General features: G+C 35.8%; 2 protein-coding genes across 5 annotated transcripts; both read right to left on the bottom strand.

Annotated features, from left to right (window-relative positions):
* Positions 1-721: 721 nt before the first annotated feature.
* LOC135694840 (dynein light chain Tctex-type protein 2B) lies at positions 722-4,539 on the bottom strand. The gene is made up of 3 exons (XM_089109831.1): positions 4,413-4,539; positions 2,649-2,818; positions 722-2,127 (listed from the first exon to the last, which is right to left on the bottom strand). Exons 2-3 carry the CDS (start codon positions 2,651-2,653, stop codon positions 1,647-1,649), a joined length of 486 nt encoding a protein of 161 aa, XP_088965957.1. The 5' UTR covers positions 2,654-2,818; positions 4,413-4,539; the 3' UTR covers positions 722-1,646.
* An 851-nt stretch (positions 4,540-5,390) lies between these two features.
* On the bottom strand, positions 5,391-16,235 carry LOC148959836 (FAS-associated death domain protein-like). Of its 4 annotated transcripts, none has more exons than XM_089109828.1 (9): positions 16,109-16,191; positions 14,431-14,499; positions 13,701-13,977; positions 12,315-12,602; positions 11,213-11,275; positions 9,923-9,985; positions 8,565-8,654; positions 7,493-7,579; positions 6,694-7,049 (listed from the first exon to the last, which is right to left on the bottom strand). In XM_089109828.1, the coding sequence occupies exons 3-9, from the start codon at positions 13,969-13,971 to the stop codon at positions 7,045-7,047; spliced, it is 867 nt and encodes a 288-aa protein (XP_088965954.1). In that variant the 5' UTR covers positions 13,972-13,977; positions 14,431-14,499; positions 16,109-16,191; the 3' UTR covers positions 6,694-7,044. The 4 variants fall into 4 exon arrangements, with proteins under 4 accessions (XP_088965951.1, XP_088965954.1, XP_088965952.1 ...); XM_089109826.1 differs by having other exon boundaries at positions 6,695-7,049; positions 13,701-13,983; positions 16,109-16,194; XM_089109825.1 differs by lacking the exon at positions 14,431-14,499 and having other exon boundaries at positions 5,391-7,049; positions 13,701-13,983; positions 16,109-16,228.
* Between the last annotated feature and the right edge of the window lie 2,464 nt (positions 16,236-18,699).

The following is an 18,699-nucleotide window of genomic DNA, read 5'->3' as shown; positions in this document are numbered from 1 at the left end:
TGTCCAATTTTTAGTTTCTTCTTCCTGTGTTTGCTAGACAGTGATGAGACAGATTACACGGCAGAGAATATTTTATTAAGATTACTTGAATTTAGAACCTTCGTTTTCTGGTGAAGGTAAGCCTAGGAGCTTGCCTAAATGAACAGTTTTCGACGGAATTTTTTCTGTCCACACTCCTGCAAGCTTTGCTTTCACTGATTATTAAATGCACACGGAAAAAGCTTTTTGCTATTTTGACTAAATTCCAGTCTATTATGGCACAAACTCTTAGCCAACGGTCGTCCACATTTCTGTCAGTTTTGTCTATTGTTATCAGAAGGTGCTTAAATTTGAGAGTAGGGGCGTTTTTAAAAAAATTTCATATAAAAATGCCACAATTATTTTGCCTTTGGTTTTCGATGAAAACTAAGCTGAAAGAAATGGACAAATGGATTATTCTCTTCCAAAATGTTTTCTGTCCATATAAATATTAGATTTTCCATTATTTATTGAGATGTGTTAAATGATAAAGCGGATTACTGTTTTAGAAAAATTTCAGGCTAAAAAAGCATACATTTTTTTTCTTGGGGTCTGATAAAAAAGTAAGCCTATATAGGATTTGCAAAATGGATAGGCTTTGCAAAATGGATTATTGTTTACCAAAATCTTCTCTGTCAAATTTCTGTCAGTTTTTCCTTTATTTAATAAGAAGTGCTGTTCATGAGAAAGGACAGTTATTTTGGAAAAAAACTTAAAGAAAATGAAAGAAATGAAGCATCGTTGACTTGGCATTTTGTTTTCCTATTCCTAAGTTTACTGAAATTCATTGAATTTTTTAATAAATTTTTGCCCAAATAGTTATGTGAAATATGATTTGACTGTTGTCTTTATATTGACCGCCGCATTTCCTAAATTACTATATATTGAAATTTGAATAAGCTGCAAACATAAATTATAAAAAGGGCTATATTTCCTGGATTCTTTGATTATTAATTAAAATTATTTTCTCTTAAACCATTTAAGGACACTCTTTCCTGTTTTTGGATTTTGTATGAAATATATCAATAGATTTTTTGGGAGAAATTGTAGATGAAAAATTAACAGTTACTAACATTTTTTTTAATCAAAATTTACTAAAGTGACAAAATATTTAGGGACAATTTATGGACAAAAAGCTAAGAGATGAATAACCGTTTATCGCGAAACATTTTTGCAGAATAACTTCTACTGGCTTGTTTCATCATCAGCAACTAAAAATTACCTCAGTGACAGAAACTTAGATTATTTAGTAATTGTGTCCTGGTGTCATTGTGAGTCCAAAATCGGTGCAAATCGAAATTGCTGTAACTGCCTGAACTATCATTGAAAAAATAAGACAAACTTTCAATTTTTGAAAATACAATTTAATATAGTGCTCTCAAATACGCATTATATTTTCTTAAAAGCAAGGCTAATTTCTCGATAAACGACATAATACTGCTGACAAGCTGCCCCAATGACTCTCAGAAGCTGCCCCAATGACTCTCAGAAGCTGCCCCAATATAGCCACCTTGTCACACAAAGTTAAACTTTTTTATCATCAATGGCTCTTAGCGATAGCAGGATTTAATCTTAAAAAGTACACATGCTTCACAACAATTTGTTGTGATCACTCCAAATCTATATCTTTACTCGTGATAAACGCCATACATCATAGCTACGACACACATGTTAGCGTTTCTGTAAGTACAAGAAACATACGAATCGTGTTTATCGTCCCAAATGCAACGACTGGCAACTCGAACACCCTGTCCAACTAGGGAGCATATAGTCACTTGACAAATCAGTTTATATCTTTCGAATCCCATGGCCTTCACTTTGTTTTTTATTTCTGTAGCTAGCTCTACGCATAGTAATGGACTTTCTTTAGCACTGTATTTCTGATCCCCAACCATTTCTGATAATATCGATTCAACGGCCTGTCTCACTGTGATAGCTCGGAATACAGAATTTCTGTCAGGTTCCATTTTGTATGTGTTATCCAACATAACATTTTTCAACTTTGCTGCATGTGTCTGCGACAACGTTTCTTCACTAAGAATGCTGGGGTTTCGATTTGGTCCTGGATACAGGCTCATCCTTTTGTAAGAGGAAATCATGTTGCCTTTGCTAATGGAAGAACAATTTTCAAATTTGATTGGAAATAACAAAATGTCAGCTTTTAATGTCAGCTGTCAAAATGTCACCTAATTGAACATCAATGTAGATATAAGGTTGACAAGCGGTCAAAAGCCAAGTACTCAGTGCAAAAGGTTCTGTAACAGTAGCAGTAGGCATTCTCCATCGCAGAGGCGTCTGTTGGCCTTCATTTCAAAGACAGGGTTTATCTCTGTTTGCATGCAATTTATAAATTTTTTGCGCGCATTGCAAATTTAATGAAAGTATATAATTCAAAAACTTTGCAAGGGTCTGCAAAAATTCGTTACGGAGGAAACGTATACCCCTCCCTTATAAAAATTATTAACCAAATTTATTCAAATAGTTAATATCACAAAGACAAGTGTGGTGAAAACAAGTATGTAGACTAAAACTCTGGAATTCAAATTTGAAGTTAAGATTTCATTATAAAACGTGTGAAGTATTTTTTTCAAGGCAAGGTTAAAGATTTAATAAATGCATACGGTACATACTACATGTTGGGTTGTTGAATTTCTTTCTGGCTGCACAAGCTTGGAAAACCCAGCGTTTGTATGATGTAATTAGAGCCTTGCGTTATCAATGAAAAGTAGTAATGGTCAAGTTGATTGGAAACGTCTTGGATCTTTCACAAGTATGGAAGAACAGCAGGGTTTGGAACAGACTACGATTCAAATAAATTGCAGATATTAAGATACACTGGTTTGCTGTGTCAATATTAAGGCTAGCTTTACCAAAAGTATTTGTGTCGCTTAGGAATAATTTAAGAATGATCTGAGGCTCAAAAATGTCAATATCATTAAAGGTCAGCCAAAAACTAGGCATTCTTATAAAAAGAAAATGCGTAAATAGTTATTGTTTTGAATTATTTATCTTGCTGCTGTGGTGCTGTCCATAAGACTATATAAAGACTCACGCACAATACACTTTCTGTTATAGAAGACAATGAGGCTCGATTTTCCAAAGAAGAATAGCAACTGAAGGGCATAATAGATTGGAAGTAAAGAAAATTTTATCCGCTAATCAACCAAAATACTTCAAACATCATCTACACTCTTTTTAAAAGAACAATTTCATAAGAACACGAGCCTCAAAATTGGTCTAAATATAAGAACAAATTAAGAAGAAGCTGAGGCTGAGCTATTGTGAAATGCAATGAACAACAACTTTTTTCTCAAAATCGAGGATTTTTAACCAATGTGTGGTTGCTTTTTCGGTGAATATTGAAACGTGTCGGCAAATGAAGGTTGTCTCACTCGCTGTGTTGGCAAATGAGGCTTGAACACCTAAACCGAAAAAGCTAGCAATCTCATTGCTTACTCTTTGGTGCCTAATTGCTGGGGGGGGGGGGTCGGGTTTTATGTACAAAATTAATTGGCGGAGGGGGTTCCAATTACCGGGGTTCTAAATTATGAAGTTACATATACTGAATAGTCAAAATGCACTTAAAATCAAGCGGAAATCGGATTATATTTGTCAAACTTGAAAAAGTATTCTCGATTTTCCTCTTCGACAAAGATAATGAGTTTTATGTCAGTTAAATAATATAGATTTTGAAGCATTTAAATCAGATCGGGAGCCGGAGATGTGGCTATTATACGTACAGAATAATCATTATAACCGAAAATTGTGAGTTTTTCTTTAGTGTCATTGGGAGTTTTGATTAAGGTAACAGGGCCTTAAATACGACCTTACGAAATTCCCCACACACATTCTTAAACTTCAGCTGTATTATTCGTTTTATTTTCCGGTATAAATCGCAAAAGTTTTGATTTTTTTTCAATACAGTAATTAACGAATTTATTAGTGCCAAAATCAACTGGCGGGGGTCCTAATAAGAGCAAGGGGAGGGGGGATGGGGTTGGAATATTTTTCACAAATTAATTAGCGGACGGCAATTAGGCACCTAAGAGTACACCCTTTTAATTTAAGAATAAATTAAAAACAATCCAGCCTCAGATTTTCGAAAAAGTAAAGAACAGCCAGCCTGAACTTAATTTTACTGGTTCTTATAAAAATGAGTGAAACTGGCATTTGGTGGTCCTCTACTTAATTCATAGAATGTATTTGTAGCAAAATCAATATTGAAGCAAAAACAAAATTTAGAACTATCGACTCAATTCTCAACTACCGTAAAATCAAGAAAATCAAGCCTCAGCAAAAATTACGTGCTTATCACAGGACTTAACGGAAGATAAGGCAGGAAAGATCAACAGCTTTGCGTAAATCCCAACAATTAAAAAGTAAATTGAAAATACCTTGAAAGGAAAACCCTTTCCAGATTCAACTTGGCAAGACCAGTGCAGTATTCGAAGGTATCTAGGATCAATGTCTTTTCATTTGCTTTCATTTGTTTTCACAACCAATGTTGTTGCCAACCTGGATCTGAGAAACAAAGACAATCCTGTTGATGTTACAATTCCCTTGACGGTGAAGGAAAATAATGGATTGTAACAGACAAAAGGGGTTATCGATAATGGAATGTTTTTCAATTATGACGCGGGCCGGCCTCTGCAGAGTTATTTTCGCAAAACATACCCAATTGTATTATTGAGGGTGTGAAGTTTAGAACAGAACAAGGGCCCCAGAACAGCATTCTGGTAATCAGGCCCGTAGACAGCTAAACTGGATGGGGGGAGGGGAGGGGGGATGAATATAAATATGGCTTTTTTCATACCTGCCTTACGAAATACTGTCAGATCAAGCTGCGCTTTCTTTAGATTCAAAAGTTTTTGCGAATTATTGCCCCCCCCCCCTGCTCCTCAGTGTCTACGGGCCTGGGTAATAAAGAACAGAGCAGGTTGATTGTTCTTGAAATAATAATGCTGCCAGCATAAGGATTTCTACCCTGGGTACCAGACTCACTATATATAAAGAGTCTGGTACCCAGGGTAAAGGATTTCTACCTACTGTAGAAATCTACCGACCTACCTACTGGCCGGTCGGGCTACCGGGCGATCGCCAGTAGGTAGGCCCTCCCAAAATTATTACACCGAGACGCTCTCAAGATTAGTGGATACAGAATGGATCAAAAGATCACTCTGCGGTATTTAAGTACTGAAAAAGCACGAGTTGATGGAACCTTGACTTGAAAAACGACAATAATTAAAGTTTACGCAGTTTCATGCAGTCCGAAGTTGGGTATTAGTAGAAAGCAAAAACATCTTCTGAATATATATATTCTCAAGCTATCAGTATAGTCATGTGCTATCAGTTAAGACATGAAAACAAATAAGGAAAACGCAAAGAAGACAATTTTCATCGAGATATACCACTACATCTACAGTGCAACTTGTACACGAATGTAACTACTAAAACGAAGGGAATCACGGTAAACTCACTCTACTAATCCTAAACGTCAGAATGGGATTGAAGTGCAGAGCTGTAAAGTTGTAACGTTAAACCATACTGTTGAGGTCAAAAAGTCTTCACTGAAATCACAGCTTCCATCAATTAGCTACAACGTCACTATTTTTAGGTAATAGTGTAGAAGTTATCACAAATATCTATAAAAGCAGATGCATACGCCCGGAGGAATTCGCTATTTGGTGGAAAATTCAAAATGCGAAATAAAAGGAAAAGGTGACAATGATAATATAATGAGACACTATAGCCTAAAAATACGATGCCCTTTCTACAAATTAAAAACTATCAAAATCAAGAAATCTATGTATATTAACCACTCATTACACATCATAACATCTGTCACATGGGCTGTTGTCAGTGGCATAGACAGGAAAATCAATAGAAGGGGCGAGAATCTATAAGTGCTGTTATTTTTGCATAAACTTGGACATTATATGACTACATTAGAGCAGGAATAAAACAGAAGACGAACTTGTATCATTTATTCTAAGTCAAGTGTCAAAAATCATACTTCTTGGCTTATCCACTTAAAAGCCATTTCCTGGCCTTTTCCACTTAAAAGCCATTTTCTGGTCTTATCCACTTAAAAGTCATTTTATGTACCAGAACTATATTAAACAAGTTGCTAATCTGATTCAGAACAATAAAATCAATCGCTTTACTAAACTTTAAAATATTTTCTCGCAAAATGTAACACTTTGATAAAGATAGACATCCATGTTAAATTTCCGACATGATCAGAAGTGTTCCGATAAAATAGCAGTTTAGCTTTTCGGGGGGGGGGGAGGGGGAGTTCGCCCCCTCTGACTCCCTCTATCTACACCACTGGCTGTTGTGTAAAGTAATGTCTAAATAGGGTTAGATTTGTAGTATAAACCCTAGGGAAATGGTCCGGAGGAGATTGATGACAATATCATATCTAGCATAAAGCCCAGGACCGAATATCTGTTGACGGCCCTGGATACCTTTTATACTTGCTGGATTTTTCAGTTTTAGGGAAAAAGCGGAGCCAAAGGATTCCATTTACCCTTGAAATATTTCTTCCGTGCTAGTTTGGGATCAGTTCATTTCTTCTTTGGTTTCGCTGAAAAATCTTCATAAAAAACAGCAATCTGCTCTAAAGGGTAAACAGGGCCTAAAATCAAGACGTCGTGGAAGTCATTTTTATATAGTCCTTTTTTTGAGAAGGAGGCATGGACTTCATACCATTCTGGGGGTGTTTTCTATAGATCACATATTGACATAGCATAACAGTGTACATTCGTTAATTATGCAAAATTGCATAGAAACATTGAAAAGTCTTCAAAGAAACACACGGAGAATCACTGTAGAATATTTTTGCAAGAAATATTCAACCAAGTGAACATTATTATGTAAATAGATTTCTAAAAATCTCTAGAATCTAATTTAACAGTAGTTTATAATATAGATGGTCTAAAATAAAGAGTCAATTCGAAACAAGCTTTCAGATTTCTGTTAACCTTTTTCATACCGATTACATTTTTCATAACCATCTCACACCGATTAACCTAAAAAGCAAAAGCAGAAAGATGTTATGTACATATTAGCACGAACGGTTTTATCATTGCTTACGGGAATAGCCTATTACCACAGTCACATACAAGTTGTTATTTTCATAAATCAAAATGACAACCAATTTAGCGAACACCTCAATTTGATGTACACATAGATTCAGCAAGTATTGTTTTGCCTTTAGCGACGCAAATAATCTCCTGACTGCCTCCATTTTGCACAGTCTGAGTATCTACGCTTTAGAAGATGGAGCATTTCATTACGGAACATAGTTTGCTTGTCTCAAAGAAAAAGTGGGATAAAATTCTAGATATTTCTAGAAAAATTTAGATACAAAACATGGATTCCTTCTTAGGTACATGTAACTATTTAAACAAGCTGTCAGAAACAATTAGGTAATTTACACACTGAAAGTAAGGCCAAATGCATTGGTCTGTACCTTCAGTTTGCTCTGCGTTCCTGGCTTTGACGGATTCGGCCACGGCTAGAAGCTCTTCAACTCTGCCTGGATCGGCTTTGCTCCAAGCTATTTCCAAAGAAATAATGCACGTTTCTTAATAAAAAATTTACAGTTTTCAAAAGATTGGCAAAATGTAAACAGAGACATTAGAGCCATGAGGAACAATAGATTTTGAAGCCCTCCAATTAGCATAACCGACCTTCATTCGACATTTATTCCTTAACTGTTCCACAATTCGCTATTTTTTGTTATATTGTCCATAATTAAAGTGTAAAGCCCCGGTCAAACGATCCAACATTTCACCCAATATTTCGCTCAAAATTTTCTTCGATGTTGGAGAGTGATCCAACGTTGGTTGTCAAAAGATCCAACATTTCACCAAACATTTCAAACAATAAACAAAAGAATTGTTGGATGTCGGCAGCCAACATTTTTTACCGCAGTCAAATTTCATCCAACAATGAAAATAACGATGTTGGATGACCCAACATGGTGGTCAAACGCGATTGTTGAAACGAACGAAACCAGCCCGAAAAACAAGAACGATACGGTGATTGAATTTTGGCGCGCTTTTACCAATGTTGAACATGATGTTGGGCGAAATGTTGGGTGAAATGTTGGATCGTTTGACCAGGACTTAACGCGAGATCCGGCATGTTCACAGAATAGCACACAGAATCATGATATGCACAACTGTGAAGAAAACTCTGTGACAATTCTTGCGATCATGATGCACAAAAACTACGTGTAATATATCTTGGGTGAACTGGCTTCTCCTTGCCTAGAATTTCTCGAGGTTTCTTCTTGTCCCAATTAATTAAACCAAACCAAAATGTAAAATAGAATAAATATTAATTGGGATTTTGTTCATAAAAACTTAAATCAAGTAGACACAGGTGACTCACGATTTAGGTAACTCGAAAATTAGGCCGTCAAACTAAAGACCATTAATAAGTAAATTACAGAAAATTTTTTGCAAGGCAAACAGTATGCTCAATTGGGAATGCTTAATGTAAGGGATCAACTTTCATTTGCAAAATATTCAACTCACATTTTCCAGCAAACACTGTCATTCGTCCTCCGTCACCGACCATCACGTTACTGCCGGGCTGTATGTTGATGTTGAATTTGCTTTTGCTGCCTAGAACACAGACATGGTCGTTTGAGGAGGTGGAGACAAAAAATGCTAGAAAGATTTACCCATTTCCCTACTTTGATCAGAAGAGCATGCGTAATAGTTAGTATCTTAAATACACAAATTGTTCGATGGGGGTGGGGGCTTCTTTGATGGGGGGCAGGGGCAGGGGCAGGGTTGGCTCTTCAAAAAATAATGTTGCTTCCGAGTTTCTGCAACAAATATCACGCAGTCGGGTTGTCTCCAGTGATATCAGTGTTGTCGAGCCAGCCGAGTTTATAAAATCATAGTTTTTCTTCAGTCTGAACGGTTTGTTCGGATTGAAAGATCTAAAGTGAGCGCTCTTACTTTCACGAATGCCAAAAATGGGCTGAATTTTTCAAAACTGACCTAAACTCGACTTCTGAAAAATGAGTAGCTAGTTATTCTAGCTATAAAAGCTAAGCAAATCAGTATTGACGCACTTTTTTGATAATCTTATCGAAATGTTTTGATCCACTTTCCGATAAAAGCTTAAAAACCACATTATTACTCTGTCTATCCAATTTATTAATATTCAGATATCGCAAAAGCTCGATTTTGTCACTTCTTTGTGAAGCCGCTTCTTTCTTAAGCCCATTCTTTGTTACGCCCCTATTTTGTTTACGCCTCTTTTTTCAAGTAGAAACTAGAAATGAGCCAGATCTGTAAGAAGTTCCTACTCCAATATCGTGCAAGAAAATTACTGATGAAAATGGGTCATTAACCGTCAATCAATCGGATTCATGCGTGCAAACATACAAGGCCAAAAATAATCCGATAGGCGGGTTCCCATACTACTTTAACGCGGTCGGATTCACCCAGCAAAAACGATACGGAGAGTATAAAATTCAAGCGATGTCGCTATCTTATATGTTATGTAATCCGACACGAAAATGGTCCGGTATTGGGGGGAAAAGGCCTCAATGATATAAAATGTGCTGTGAATAGAATGTTTTGCGCCTAAAAGATCCCAAGATCCAATAAGGGCAGACACCCCCCCCCCCCGTCATACCGTAAATAGAGCGAACCAAACAGTTCCTTGCCTGAAAAAGTGATAATGAATACACTTGACACATTACCAATAACAAATTAAAAATGTCCTAGATTTGATGTCAGATGGTATCTATAAAAACAAAACTGGAACGTTCCTTGTTGAGAAAAATTGAAATTGAGATCTTGGCTTGACTTGTCGATTATTGTCAAATGATTATCGTTACTATAAAGTTTTCGTTACTATAAAATTAGCATAATACCTGTAGATTTGGTAGGTGCCTTGATAAAAACTTTCCTTTCAAATTCATCGGCGACGTCTGAAACTAATGAATATGGCAAAGATGGTTAGTTTATACGAGTTAATTAAATGCACCACGAGACCAATAGTTACTTTGACCAATAATCTCTCGAATGAACTGGTTCAAATACCGTGCCACAGGCTAAAACTAATCAGCTCGCCCCCAGACCCCCATCAGCTTTCTGTTCCATACAAAGAATGACCATTGTCTTAAGGCCAGCTTCGCCACTGCTACTGGCTAAAACTCAAATCTAGCCGTACCATCTCGTGGCCTAACTTAGATATGCAATAAAAACCTAGCCCTCACATACAAAAAACAGTCATCCTTAAAAATGGGATCATATCATATGCTATCATTCCCTCTTCTTGCTTCTCCGTGGTCATGCAATGCTTGCAATTTCCTACTGGGTCAAATTACGACTGACAGGTGACAGATATTTTCTGTAGACGTTAATCGAAAAACGTTAAAGGCAATCTGTCACGACGTTGATTGGTTACAAGAACAAAGGGATTTTTATTGTTTCCAGTCCCCCTTTAATTTATCGCATTGTAAAAAATATGGCGGAGCGCCGGAATCGTGTTTAGGCTATTGTTCCCGCTATAATCGGAAAACGTTAACCGTTACTACTGTATTGTCTATTCAAGATATTATATAGTACAAAATTTCATCAACAAAGGAAGAGATTGATTGCTTGAATAATTTCAACACTTAAAGTTTAAAAATTAGTAAGTTGTTGAATTACTGAATAAAAGCAACTGTATGAACTGTCGTCCCAACACAAGTTCAATCAATTGCAACCTACGCTAACAATTCCAAATCAAGTTATTTTCTAAATACAAATTGATATAGTTAAAGTACAACTTTGTTAATGGAAATTGAATAATTTTGCAATGCTTCAACCATAAACAAGACTTGAAAATTGTGGATCGAAAGTTATGCTCGAAAGATGATCCATCGGTTTCGATCCACAACTGGGTATATATAATTCCTAGCGTAGGGTTTTCGATCTATGTTCTGACGTTTTAAAGTCTGAAGAGTGTCAGATGAAAAGCTTTAGTTTACGCAAACCTTTCCTTCAACAGAATTCAAAACTAGCAGTTTTCGAAATTGAAAGCTTTCAAAAACTCGCCACATCTTTATTTCTCTATAATCTTCGAAGAAAACTCTTGCAAAAATTCTTAAAGGTAACTTCTTAAAAAATTATGAAATGGTTTAACAATGATGAGTAACAAAAAGTTTAAAAAAGATAACCATCGTCTCTTGCATTTGACACTTGTACTGGCAGCGTGGAGGAAGCTCCATTTTTGTCCTTTTCTGAAAAAGTAATAGGCATCAGGTTATGGTTGAAAGCAATGAACAAATGTTTCAAGATAAAACCGTAGGTTTGGAAGACAGTCACTTTACGAAAAATGTTACATTTGTTAGAAAACCAGGAATCTAAAAATGGTTTGTACCAAAAGGTATGGTTAGCAATACAAATGTTCAAGCCATTGGTTTCCGAAAATGACATTGTGAATGCTACGAAGAATGAATGACGACAGTGATAAAAAATACGGTAATTGCCAAATCAAATCAAATTTTAAGAAAATAAGAGTAAAATCGCTACGAACTTGATTACACTAAAACTGAAAATGACGGAGCTAAATGCCAAATCTTGATCTATATGCAATGATAAAAGTTGAAAAATTGCAGGAAACACGAAGAGAGATTGAACATTTATGGAGGGGGGGTGCCCAATGAGTGGGAGGGGTTGCTAGCGAATGACTAAATATTTGAGAAGAAAGCGATAGCATAAATTAGATCATATTGTTAAAATCTTATCAGATTATACTAGGCCCTTTGAGCAGTTAATATGGATTTTGATCTGACAACGATTTCCATGGACCTAGGTAAACAAATGAATAATCTGGTGAGTATTTCACTAAAATGTATCTACTAGGCAAATATAAGAGTGTCTTTCATACACCGAGATGAGTACAGTTTAACCGTTTCCAAAATTTCGGATAGCCGTTTAAGTATTTATGTATCTATTTTTAAAAAGCTGGTGGCTTCATTCAATTCAATAACTGCTAGAATATGATGATAAAATTCTTAACACGCGGTGATTGTCCGCAAAAGCTATGGGCTTTTTTGACAGCAATTTTCTTCCAAACGAAATGATTATACCTCGATTATACCCATTTGCTGTCATGAGAAGAAAGATTTATCCACGAAGAACAGACGAAAAGGGTGTCTTCTTGTATTACCTAAAGTCAGAAACTGTTAGCCCCGTCCCTTTTCTACGACACACCTTGAAACCTTTTTTCACTTGTTACAAAAGTCGAACAAATCCGTGAATAAAGGGACGCCTTACCTTCAATTTTTTCAATTTCGTGAATGATATCTCTTCTATGCACATCGTGAAGTGCTTCTTTCAATATCTGAACAGTGGCACGAGGTCCCTCTATTTCCTGCCATGTCTTCAGCACTTTGTAACAAGCGTCAATTACTCCATTCTTTTCGATATCTATTATATCAAGTTTGCTCTCATCTAAATTCAAATGTCTGCCAAGCCTTTTCCACTCTGCAGCCGCATTTTCTGCCACTTTCATAAGAATCTTCCTGTCTATCAGGGGCTGTTGATTCCCTCCATAACTATTTTCTGCATTAAATAAAGAAGTAAGACTTTGCTACCGCAAAATAGATAGCACGAAAAGCAGAAATATAACATACTGAGGTAGCATTGGCGTCAAATCTTGATTGGCTGCGAGAGGATCGCCAAAATGGGAGTCCCTATCAATTTGATTTGGTTTCTTCTCTAGCCACTTGATAACGAGTACATGCTCGAAACGTCATGTTTTTAACAATCAAACTATTACATTTTCATTCTGGTACTAAATTTATTTGCTAACTTTATTATCGTTATTCAAGATTTGATGCCTATGCTTACTGAGGTACTTTTTAACTGACATGACTGAGTATAAACATCGGATAACATCCAAACGTAAGATAAAAAAGCTATATCATGATGTGGATTGGATTGAAAGTAGCTTGAGAAGGACACGCTTGATCGGTTCCTTATTAAAGAGAAAACAAGGCAGATATGCCAAAACAACATTAAGAAGATTGAGAAGAGAGCAATTGAGATTGTTTTTGGATCACACCATAATAACCACCGCACCTGGCGATCATTCGCTTCCATGAGACCAATTCAATGTGCAGATTTCGTTTTCAATGCTTAAATGGAACAGCTCCTGATGTCTTCTATAACTATTTTACAAAATATGAACACAAAATAGCAACAAGAAATAATGATAGAAACTTCTGGATGCCAAAAGTTAGAATTGAAAGTGCAAAGTAAGAGGTCTATTACAGAGGAACAAAAATCTTCAACCATCTCTTCTGAAAAACTGAAAATTTCATATTTTTTTCAAGAAAGCTTTGAAGGAAAATATTATGGCCAAACTTATTGTAATTGAAACGAGAGGATTTATTATTAGAATAATTGACCAGGCGAGGAGATTTTCAAACTCTTAATTCAGTAAATCAAACAAAATTATGAAAATCTTTGCCCAAGTAGCCTTATCATAACACTCTCCTTGTTCAATATGCAAAGTCTAGTTGAAAATTAAGGCACTTACAGAGACTAAATGAGTTAAAGAGGTAGAAGGATGTTAGATATGCACTCTGGAAAATTAGATTCTACAAAGGCCATCTATTTTTTAACTCATCAAATTGATTGAATAAAAACAAATATTACCATTATTTTCAATTCCCAGAAGCTTATTGTGAAGTTGCTCTTTGCCAATATCCTTCAGCAAAGTTGCAATCAAGTCCACTCCCTTCCCGCCAGTAGCGTCTTGTTCTCCAATCTTTTTAAACAGCTTTATCACACTATCCACGTCTTCTAGCTCACCTGCTCCTAGATGTTCATCATATTCACAAATAAACTTCATGCTATCCAAATCTTTCTTTGTAAGATATTTGTCAATTTCCAAAAGAAGCTGTGGTTTAACCTTTCTATCTGCCATTTTTTTCTAAAACTTATAAAAATCATATAATGAACGTCAGAGCTAAAACACCTTAAAACAGAATTTCACAAGTCATAAACTAGCAGCTACAATAATTTGCAAACATAGTATAAAAGTTTAAGAATGACCCAATGTTGAAATAATTTGTTGAAGAAGACAGAATCAGAGTTTAAAGGCTTTGATTGTGTAATTTTTTTAGGGACAGAGAGGAAAATTACCCAAATGTGTAAACTACTACAGCCTCTAAGGAATCAAAGTTGCGAGTTGCATGACATGATGCTTGCAATGATGCAAGTAAAAATCATCAAAAAAGTAATGATTAACTCTTTCAACATATCTAAACCCTATTTAAATGTAAGACATTATTAGCAACAAGTCAAATTTCAAATGATCAACATTTTCAACACACTCCAAAAAACTCAATTATATTTTTGAAGATTTGCTTTACAACAAACCCACTTTCAAAACTGCTTAGATTTCTAGAGCTCTGCTAGTTTGCTAATCTACAGTGCAGGACTTGATGCATCTCTAAAAACAGAAGAACATACTTTAAAAGATTAGTTAAAACTTTGAACTAATCTATTTGGATGTTTGTGTCCTAATTTCTTTAGCCTTTTTTAGAAAGCTTGCCTTGAATCACTAAGGAACATCCTTTTTCAAGTTTTAAATAGCACCTTAGCAACATAGACAAAGAAAAATTGCTTTAGAATACGAAGCCAATATGCCTCTACCTTATTTTGATGTTATGCATTATGAGAAGACATCAAAGTTGTGGCTATTCTAGTTAGGCAGTGCCAAAGACTGATAATTAAAGTAGCATAGATAACTTGCTTTTTGGCAGGTGAACTACAAAAACGTTGTCTTGTTATTTGGCTGAGCTTTATCAAATGCATGAATTTTTTTTTAAAAGTCACCAATTTTTCAAGTCTGCATAGGATTAAAAAAGTATACAGAGATGGATAATACCCTGTTGACAAAGAGAAAAGATACAGGAAAACAATTTTTTGTATGTACCCAGTGCAGACATAAAACTAAACACATAATTAAAATGGAAACATCAACTTCTTCTGCAAATCTAATGCTAAACTTCCTGCAAGTCTTATTATTTTCAAATTACAGCTTTGTAACAACAATTGTTGAAGCAAGAGGACAAACACGATTGCTTGTTGCTACAGATTGAGAAAAATCATGTGATGTTTTCCTTTGTTGGAAATCATCAAATGAACTCTCTCACTCGCTTTAACCAGTAAAGTGAGAATCTTTACTTCAGATAGCTAAAATTCTGGGTTGAGGGACAGTTTGTAGGTCTGAAAATTGTTTTTTGCTTGTATTTATATTTGTTCTTTGGCTCATACAGTAGATCGTGTTTAGAGTCAGAGAAAATATGGTAAGCAACTCCAAGTGGATTCGACTGTAACAAATTAAATCTTAACAAGAAAGGTTGAAAGTTGCATACATTCAAGTTCATCAAGAAATTAAACAGATCAAAAATTGAAATTAAACAAATTGAACAGTCAAGGATGACCAGCCATAGTACCTAAAATGATTAGCAGGCAACATTCCCGGTAACAGACCCTCTGGAGTAGTCTACAATCACTGCCAAAATTACTTGGAACACCCAACAATTGGCGCTGTGCTATTCTATTTTTCATTTGTTTTCCCAAATACTAATACTTCTGTCCCCCTTTCCCCCTAAGACAACGTTGAAAGTATAGAAAAATATCAAACAAGCCACAAGAAAGAGCATACGTAAAAAGCTATAGTAAATCAACATTGATTGTATAGCCATAAGCCATAGACAGTCGCTAAGTTCCTGGATGTCATTTTTCAGCTTCTTTTTATAAAGTTGTTCTTTTCACTATAAGAATCGTGCAATAAAACTGTTCTTACATAAAATAGCGCAGAGTAGCTTAGCAAACATTTTCGAAGAACCCAGTCATTGGTATTCCTTTTTCTCCCAATAATTCTTAAGATTTTTCTCAGTAGCACCACATCGATCAAGACGAATCAGAAGGAGTTCGTGAATCAACAACCGAATCAACTTTTCAAGGATCAAGCATTCACAACTAAGCATATTCATTTTGATGGTAACGTTTAAACCATGAAATGTATTTTCAAATAGTTTTTTTCAACTTACCGTGCTCCTTTCAAACAAACTCTTCAGTATAGGCTTTGCATTCCCTCATTCCCTCGGTAAACCCATTCCCTCAAACCAAACTTTCTGAGAATTCGGGTTTCGATCCAAGCCTCGATTCCATATGCAACGCAGAGGCTACACGAAGCAAAATGCGCACTTTCGGAAATCATGTCCATGCCACAGAATTCTGGGCCGTTCAACAAAATATGAGTGCAAAGCCCCCCCTCCCGATCTACAGGCACTAGTTGAAATCATTGTTTACAGATCAGTGTCCAAGCAAAACACAGACAAAAATTTCTAGAAATTGAAAAATATGTTGCAATTTGCCGTCCGGAAGGTACCGGCGCAAGGGGCGAGCAAGATGGGATCTCAGAATTATAGCTTGAAATAGTTCACTTTCCCGATTGTCTATGGTTTAACCTGTGTATCATTTTGTAAAGTAAGTTTAGGTTTTTTTACCTCTATCCAAAAAGCTGTAAATAAACTAAAATTCGGAAACGTTGGTCTTTTCTATGGCCCCGAGGCCGCGTGAGAGCATTATAAGCAGGATCGAATGTCGATACATTGACAAGCGGAAAAAACTGCCAAAGAAGTAAGAAAGAGTTGATTCTAGCCTAAAAGTCTGTGAAAAACAAATAGATGTGGCGTGGAAAGCCTTTCCCACAATGTAAGGACCAAAAGGCGAAACTTTTTGTCTGTGACGCTTTTTTGAGAGAAGAGTAGCATAGAAAATGTCAATTTTGACACAATTCAGTCGGAAACGAACAAAAGGCGCTAAATAAAGTGTCAGTATGTCAGTTGATACAAAACGAGATACATATTTTATCAAACAATTATGAAATATTATCAAAAGCCAAAGAAGACGCAGCATTACAGAGACCTATGCCACTCTACCTTTCTACCTTTTTGTTAACTCAACAAATGCCCCATAAGCCTAGAAACATAAGTCTAACTTATTCAACCTGCTTGAAGAAATGCATAAGAATTGGTCTCAATTAGTTTCAGCTTTCCATGCACGCTGTTTAGCTTTATTTATGGCCATCTAACTCACCTAAGAGGCTAACTGCATGTTTGTTGAAGTGACTTTAGAAAAAAAAGACTACTATGAAGAAACAATGAAACAGCCGAATATCATTACAAGCAACGAGTGTGGTCAGGGGCGGTCTGGCCCGGGTGGCAAAGTGGCGATCGCCATCCGGGCCCTGTGTAAAAAAAATTTACGGGCCTTTCCGCATTGGAGAAAATTTTTTAACTTAATGTCAAATACCTAATACCCTAAACTGATTATATTGCGATTAAAGTCCAAATACATCGACACCCTTTATCAAAAGGGTAAAAGCTTGCCAACTGTGCATACCATGCACATTCAAAACTTTGTACAGACGCTCATTTTTATTTTTTTACATATATTTATATCTTTTATCATATATAACAATTTTATAAAAATATGATCATCAAAACTGGTCAAAAGTTGAGATCAAATTAGGAACAAGCTAAGGCTGAGTTACTGTTTAATGCATTTTTGAACAACATTTTATCCCAAAACGAGGATTTTAAGCCATATGTGGTTGCTTTCCGGTGAATATTCAATCTTGTCGTCAAATGAAGGCTGTCTCACTCACTTTGTTGGAAAAAAATGCATGAACACCTCCCAAGAGCGAAAAATCTAGCAATCGCACTGCTTACACCCTATTATATTAAGAACAAATTAAGGACAATCCACCCTCGGATTTTTGCGAAAATTAAGAACAGTCAACCTGAACCTAAATTTACTGGTTTTTATAAAAAAATTAGTGAACGCCCTAAACCATGCTTGACTTTTCTAGCCACCCTGCGATTTTGACGTCAGACCGTCCCTGAGTTTGGTTTTGAAATGGTTTAAAAATTTCAATGATTATATAAAATCAAAAATTGGTTACCATATCTAGATTCCGTTATTAATATCCCAGCATTGAATTATGACCTATTTTCGGCTTTTCTGGAGTTTGGCCTAGATATTTCATAGCAGTTTCTGTAAACAAACAAAGAAAAAGTAACTAAATCACATCTTTGTACAAATGTGTTAAGAAATTTATGCATTGAGTGGCTAAACATTGTTGCTGGATCCGTTTTAAAACAGATCAATCATTATTTTCTGGAATTTCGACGAGACAGAAAACACCACAGCAAGCACCGCGACTGAAAGCTTGGAATTTGCGAACGACGGCTTATTTTTCCAATATTAAAATTAATTCATAAATTTAAGTGCAATATAAGGCCACTCACCAAATTTCACATCGATATTCGAAAGAGAAGTGAACGAAATAAATCCTTACTTTTACCAAATTTATAAGGGCTCGGTATGGAGCAAGTTCCTTTTTACCACTAGTCAAAATGGTGGAAGTAAACAGATGTGCCTCACAGCGGACCTGTAAGTTAGACATCTAGCGCCTTCGGCGCTTCTATATCATTAAATGTACTGCTGCCACTATGCTTTGTACTCTGTAACGTATAAACCATTGTGAAGTAAAGAAAGCCACTGACACCTCAACCTATAAAGCTCCGTACAAACAACGTGACAACGTGTATAAACCAGTATCTTTTATTATCGT

Source organism: Rhopilema esculentum, chromosome 8 (assembly GCF_057945365.1).
Source record: "Rhopilema esculentum isolate cy_ngs chromosome 8, ASM5794536v1, whole genome shotgun sequence".
Lineage (NCBI taxonomy): Eukaryota > Metazoa > Cnidaria > Scyphozoa > Rhizostomeae > Rhizostomatidae > Rhopilema > Rhopilema esculentum.
The sequence above is the reverse complement of the archived record's forward strand: the minus strand, read 5'-3'. Positions and strand labels throughout refer to the sequence as shown.